Source organism: Penaeus monodon, chromosome 9 (assembly GCF_015228065.2).
Source record: "Penaeus monodon isolate SGIC_2016 chromosome 9, NSTDA_Pmon_1, whole genome shotgun sequence".
In the NCBI taxonomy this organism is placed as follows: Eukaryota; Metazoa; Arthropoda; class Malacostraca; order Decapoda; family Penaeidae; genus Penaeus; species Penaeus monodon.
Genome location: NC_051394.1, coordinates 24,142,081 through 24,149,580, shown reverse-complemented (window position 1 = coordinate 24,149,580; position 7,500 = coordinate 24,142,081). Strand labels below are relative to the sequence as shown.

At 40.1% G+C, this 7,500-nt stretch overlaps 1 protein-coding gene across 1 annotated transcript in view; it reads right to left on the bottom strand.

Moving 5' to 3' along the window:
• Positions 1-7,500, bottom strand: part of LOC119577059 (LIM domain-binding protein 3-like) — a gene marked incomplete in the record, with an annotated part of 99,502 nt that overhangs the window by 1,368 nt on the left and 90,634 nt on the right. The window contains 3 exon segments of the mRNA XM_037924730.1: positions 1-1,001; positions 2,190-2,252; positions 3,692-4,148. The exon segment at positions 1-1,001 is cut by the window's left edge and continues 1,368 nt beyond it. Of these exon segments, the coding sequence (XP_037780658.1) occupies positions 921-1,001; positions 2,190-2,252; positions 3,692-4,148 (601 nt within the window).

The window sequence follows — 7,500 nt, the reverse complement described above, 5'->3', positions numbered from 1 at the left end:
CAGATCTCAGCAACGTGTTTAAAGGAGAGAATCTGCCTTAGTATAAATGTTTTTAATTCTTTTCCTTCAAACTTTTTTCTAATTTTTTGTAAGTGAACCCTTTCACTGCTATATTTTTTATCTGTCACTATTATTGTTATTATTGCCTCGCAGGGCAATACCAAGGATGGCAATGATATAATAAATTATTTCCCCTACAAAGTCTTCCTCACTCCTCAATAGATTAATCTATCAAAAGATAATAACAGCAGCAAAATAAATTGAAAGCATACAATGCTGATTTTCCAAAACCAACATCCATAGATTAGAATGATAAATATCATCAATAAAACATTAATGATAATGAAAAAAGATCATAATGGCAATTTCAGATGTGATCTTTTCATTCAAAACAAATAGATAAAATAGGGGAGTGAGAGAGAGAAAAAAAAGTCCATCTGACGTTTTCTTTAGAAAGAAGAGGTATGGTTCATATGATATATAGTTTTTCTTTTTTTTCTTCTCTCACTTTTTCTCTTCTCTCTCTCTCTCCTCTCTCTCCCTCTGGCCCTCTTTATCTCTTTCTCTCTCTCTCTCAGTCTCCTACTTCATTCTGGCTTCCGAGAGTCGAGGAAGTAAGAACGAAAGAGAGAAAACGAGAAAGAGAGAAACTGAAGAATAAACAGGATATAATACACTGGGAGAGAGACACAGAAAGAGACTTGATAATGCTGGTCAAGAGGCCAAAAAGTATGAGCCAAAGAAATTAATAAAATGAAATAAAAAATGATTCAGAACAAATCATCTTCTCTAAAGTGCCACATTCCTTCCACACGAAAAGTGACACGAGTGTCGTGGGCTTCGAGCGCTGACTCCGAGCAACCGGCGTGCGGGCGTGTTCAGGGCGCGGGCGGCGCCGAAGCCCCAAGGAGGCCGCCTCCTCACTCCCCGAGGACTTCCATCATCAGCTTGTTGAAGGAGGCCGTTTGGGCGATGCGCTTTCTGCCGCCGATGGCGTTGGTCTGCCGAGAGCCGAGAGAAGGCGGGTCAGGTCGAGGCAGATCAAGTAAAGGCAGATCGTTAATGGAGAAGTGAGATCAATAAAGTAGAGTACAGAAACGTACTTTATAAACCGTAGAAAGTAGGAACAAAAAACGTAAGTAGAGGGAACATAAGACCTTGAAAGAGAGAACATAAGAAATAACATATATTTTATGAATATAACACACGTAACCTCTGTCCCTCAGTGTCAGGTGTAAGTACTACTGGCACTGATTCTAAACAGTAGCTCCAGTGTCCTGGGATCTACAAAGTCAAACAACTATTCGTTCTTGCTACGCTCGCGAAGTCACTTTGCAGTTTACGTTAATAAAAACGAAAAACAAAAAGATAAACAGACAAATGAATAAAAGTATACAAGATATTTCTTAATTTCCTTTTTTGTAGATGGAATCAAGATATTGTATAGATGCTTGAAAGCCTGGAAAAAAAAACGATTTTTGTTATAACTACTTTCACTCACATGCGCATACACTTTCCTATCTATAAGAAATTTAGAAGCTGCGTTATGTATCACCTAACCTGGAAATTAGGCCTAAAAAAAGAGCTGTCCTAAAAAAAAAAAGAAAGCCAATTAATTAGTACTACTTAACTAACCGTAAATCACAGGTTAGCTATAGTGTTAAGAAGGAAATCTGCAAAAGAAAGGAAAAGTTATTAAGACCAAAGAAATTAGATTAACGAAATCCCTAACTAGTGAGAGAAAGTAGAAGACGACGAAATCGTATGTGTGAGAAAGAAAGAGCGAGAAAGTGTGTGTAAGAATCAAAGTGATAAAGAGAGGAAGAAAGGGAGAAAGACAATCAGAGAGAGAGACAAAGAGGGAGAGAGAGAGAGAGAGAGAGAGAGAGAGAGAGAGAGAGAGAGAGAGAGAGAGAGAGAGAGAGAGAGAGAGAGAGAGAGAGAGAGAGAGAGAGAGAGAGAGAGAGAGAGAGAGAGTAGAAAGGAGAGAGATAATGAGTAAAAGAGAGATATAAATAGAGAAAGGCATATTACAGAAACTTGTAAAGGGAGAGAAGGGAGCAGATGGAGAATAGGAAAAACAGAAAAGAAGGAGAGAGGACATAGCTAGAAATCAATAGCAGACAGAAAGAAAAGACAGAAAATAAGGAAGTTGGTTAATTTCCTGCTCGATACGACAGGACACAGACCTTGCGTCCTCCAGGCCTGCGGGGCTCTGTCACCACCTGCGCCTTGGGAAGTCCGGGCTTATCCTGCAGGAGGGTGGTTAGTCAACGCAAAACTCTACGGACCCACTCACCTCGTTTCATTATGTCCATCCTCATTTCAGTCCCTGTGCATGTATATCGATGTACATATGTGAAAGAGTGTAAGCGTGCATGTGTTATATAGGTGTGTATGTGAATACACACACATGCAAATATACAGTTATAACCATTATATGTATTTGCGTGTTCATGCTACCCGTAGGCCAGTTAGTCCATGCGAGTAGATGTGCGTGTTAGACTTGATACCAATGCACTTTGAGTGTTTATCATATATATATATATATATATATATATATATATATATATATATATATATATATATATATATATATATATATATAGATATACATATATATATATATAATTATATATATATATATATATATATATATATATATATATATATATATATATATATAGTATATATATTATATAGTATATATATATATTTATATGATATATTTGATATATTATATTTGTATTTTCACTTGATTCATGTATTCCTGAATATGTACTGTGTGTATGCTTATATTACATGTCAGTGTGTAATGTTAATAGAGTCAGTTTAGAATCGTATATTATTAATACATTGTATTAATATAATACCATATATTATATATATTAATTATGTATATATGATTATATATATATAATAAAAATATATATATATGTGTGTGTGTGTGTGTGTGTGTGTGTGTGTGTGTGTGTGTGTGTGTGTAGTGTGTGTGTGTGTGTTGTGTGTGTGTGTGTGTGTGTGTGTGTGTGTGTGTGCGTGTGTGTGTGTGCGTGTGTATGTGTGTGGTGTATACACATACACATTTGTATGTACATACGTAAGCATGTATATCTTTAATCATATATCTATTTGTCTAATCAATACCAAAGCACGAACATATTACTTGCATACTGGTTTATTCATTTACTGATCGCTTATTAATTGATTTACTCTAGTGACTGCTCGTTAAGGAACCTACACAGTAAACAGTCTGCATTCCTTCTCTTTAGTGTAATGAGTCTAGGCTGATGCCCTGAAGGTGGGGAAGAGGCAAGCAGACGGTAAGAACCTCAATTCCAAGAAAATACGAAACAAGAGAAAGAAGACAAGGCACGGGAAAAAAGGTGATTAGCTTTTAACGAATTGGTAAATAAAAGGGGAAGAAGGGGAGACTCACCTCGTACAATTAGAATCTCGTGAGTGAGAAACAGTCGGATAAATAAAAGAGAGACAGAGCGAGGTATAGAAAGAGAGAGGGAGAGAGAGAGAGAGAGAGAGAGAGAGAGAGAGAGAGAGAGAGAGAGAGAGAGAGAGAGAGAGAGAGAGAAACAGACAAACAGACAAACAGACAGACAGACAGACAGACAGGCAGAAAGACAGAAATACAGAGAGAGAGAGAGGGAGAGAGCCGGAGGGGCGTGGCACTCACCTCGAACAGAGGGATCTTGACGGGCTCGCTGGTCATCTGGTGGTTGACGGGTTTGGCCTCGGCCAGCGCCGCGGACCTGACGGCGGAAGGACCGGTCTTAGGTGGGCTGAGGAAGCTCCGCGCGGGGGCGGCGCCGTCGAGCTCCGCCGCGTCGTTGGCGGCGGCGGCGGCGGGCCTCATGCTGGCGGGGAGGAGGTCCGAGACCGGCGAGCGGGGGCCGGGGAGGGCATTGGTCCTGGGGACGGGGCGCTGGCCCGGCTTGGGCGCCACGGGGGCCGTATAGACCTCGGAGTAGATCGGGTCATGCTCCTTGAGCGAGGTGTAGTTGGCCACCTTCTCGGGGTCCATGGGCGCGTCCGTTTCCTGCAGCGCTCGCCAAGTCGCACTCGACTGAGGGTTATACTCTTTCGAAGGAGTGAGGACGACTTGGATGGGCTTCTGTGCGGGGGTTGGGGAGCTATGCGGAGGAAGGGGCAGGGAGAGAAAAAAAAAGAGGGGGCAATTATGCACAGGTTCGCATGCAGCGGGATATGCTCACCATAGCCAGGACTAGAACCAAAAAAAAAGAATAAATTATAAATTACAGAAACAAAACTGAGAGAGAGAAATAGGAGCAGAGAAAATAATAAAGAGACGTTACACCTTCAAGAGAAGAGATATTAAAGAGGATGACAGAACAAGTAAACTTAGTAATTCTTCAAAGTTATACAAACTTGACGCATATGACTGGGACTTTAATGTCTAACTTAATATTACTTGAAGGGCAAGAAAGGCCAGCAGGTGGCCGGGAGGACTTGTGCGTGCGCAGCTACGCAGAGCCTCCGCATAGGTCAAAAATAATGATGATAATAAGTAAAAAAGGAAGAAAATAAAGAGGCTACCGAATGCAAAGCCTTCTTTGCTTCAATAAATATTCTATATTATCAGCATGCTATCATGGTTACAGCGGGCCGCAGGGAAGAGAAAGTCCAGGGACGGAGGAGGTCTGAGAACGGAGAAGGAGAGACGAGAGGAAGGAGAGGAAAGACCTCGAGCGAAGAGAGAGATAAGGCAAACTGGAAAAATATTAGAACAGGAGGTGAAAATACGAAAGAAGAGAAGAAGATACGGAAGAGAAAGAAAGAAAGAGAGAAATAGAATGCAACAAAGGGAAAAAAGAGGAGACAGAGGGGAAGGGGAGGCGACTCGAGGAGAGGAGACGCAGACAGGAGGAGAGGAGAGGAGACGCAGACAGGAGGAGAGGAGAGGAGACGCAGACAGGAGGAGAGGAGAGGAGGCAGAGGGCGATTAGATGGAGTAGACTTTGGACTCCGTGGGTCCGTGTTCGGTGATGAGTTGGCAGTTCTCCTCCTCGTGGATGATCTGCCAGGTGGCGCTCTGCTCGGGGTCGTAGGTCAGGGGCATGCCACGGAGGCCCATGCTTTTCTGGGGCTTGTTCACGCTGCGGGGCCGAGGGCGGTCAAGAGGGGGCACGGGCGGGGGGAGCAGGGGGCAGAGAGCAAGGGGGCAATGGAGGAGGAGGAAGTCGGGGACGGATGGAGGGAGGATGACGGGAAGGGAGGGATGGAGGAGAGAAAGACGACGAATAGGAAAATAAAAACAGGAAGAAAGAAAGAAAGAGACAGAGAGATAGATAGATAGATAGATAGTAGATAGATAGACAGACAGATAGATAGATAGATAGATAGATAGATAGAGAGAGAGAGAGAGAGAGAGAGAGAGAGAGAGAAACAGAGATAGAGAGATTCAGAAAGAGAGAGAGAGATGGGGTAGAGGGAGGCAATGCAACAATGGCCAATAAACCAAGATTTGCAAACACGGGAAGAAACAAACAGTGAAAATTATAATAAAACAAAGATAACCAAAACATGGCAAACAAGTAAAAATCCCAGATATAAAAAACAGATTAGTCATATGAAAACCAGCATTGCAGGAAACATATCAAAATAACCCAGAGAAAAGATAAATACATCATGCAAATCCACACCAACGAATAACGATAAACAACACAAAAACAAACACAGTGAAAACAGGCATTCAGTATTATGGGTATTGAGATATAGAGTTATTGTTGTAGCGAGTTAAAGTAGATAAAAAAGGTGGTTTTTGCGAGCGGTAAACGAGCGGGAACAGGGGGTGGGGGTGAGGGAGGTGGGGTGATTGGTCACGCGAGGGTTCAATATGTATAAAAATATATAGATAGATATTTGTATAGTGAGAGACGTAGCGTCGATTTCACGACGCCGTGGGCGGATTCGGTGCGGGCGTAGTAGAGAGAGATGCATGGCGTTGCAGACGAAGATTTTTTTTTTTTTTTTTTTTTTTTTTTTTTTTTTTTTTTTTTTTTTTTGTCACAGGCAGCCAGCGACGAGGGAGAGCAGCGGGAATTTCGAGCCGCCAGCCACGCCGCCGACAGAAGGAGGAGATAGAGAGAGCGACACGAGATTAGTGTGCTTGATTTGTGCCAGAAGCGGGAGAGAATTGAACAAACAAGAAAAAAATATATGTAAAATAAAAAAATGAAATGTACATTTGCTGGAAAAAGAATTATCCGTGAGAGAAGCAGGGCTAGAGCTCGGTGGCTGTAGCGGATCATATGTGAATATATATAAATACACATACAAGCATAATTTCTATGTATGCATACATATATGTAAACATTTGACTATTTCTGTCTCTCCTCGCGCGACTAAAAGTCTTTTAAACCTTATTCACACTCAGCCCTCAGCCCCCTAGCCTTACCTTCACACCTTCACCATCAATTTGACAAAAAAAAAATCAGAAATATCCTCTCTTATGACTCATGGTTTAGGCCTAACACACGGCAATGAATGAGATCGGGGGCTCATCCTCTCAATGAACTCGTAATCAAGGCGCTCTGTGTAAATGAATGCATGAGAAAATGCGGGTAAACGTGTTACAATCTTTGAGACAGTTACGACTGATGTGCTACGACTAAAAAAAAAGAGAGAGAGAGAAAACGTAAAAATAGGGAGGGGAGCGGGGGAGGGGGGGGGTAACCAATGATCATGTCCTAATACAGAAGTTTTTGTTCTCCTAAATGTACAGTTACATGGGTGGTTAATGTGCACAATGTCATTATGAATGATACTCCTGGAAGCCTATGAACACAGACTACGTGTCAGACGTTACATTGTACGCCGGAAACCTACATAGTGAAAACAGAGGTTCAAAAATCATTTCAATAGGGTTACATGATGCGGTAAAAAAAGGAAAAAGAAAGAACAATCTTGAGAAAAATAATAAGACAAAAAATAGATAGCACAAAAAAAATGTTTTAAAATAGGTGTCTGGATTTTAACTTTCTCGTTTTAAGTTTTTTTTTTTTTTTTTTTTTTCGATTGTATTCACATATTGTGCAACAGTACTTGATAGCAGTAATTACCATACAGAGTGTACCCTATATCCTGTAAGATAATGAAAAGTGTATTACATACCTAAAAATAATCATCATATTTTCACTTTGGCCCTTCACTGGGAATATGTATATATATATATATATATATATATTATATATATATATATATATAATATATATAATATATATATATATATATATATATATATATATATATATATATATATATATATATATATATATATATATATATATATATATATATATAATATATATATATATATATATATATATATATATATATATATATAAATATAACTAAATGTGCATTCAAAGCCAATCAAAACATGCACTTTTTATTTATCTTTTAATAAGGACCACACCACATGCCATTAAATGAACATATGCCCTTTTAATTGCTGGTTTAATT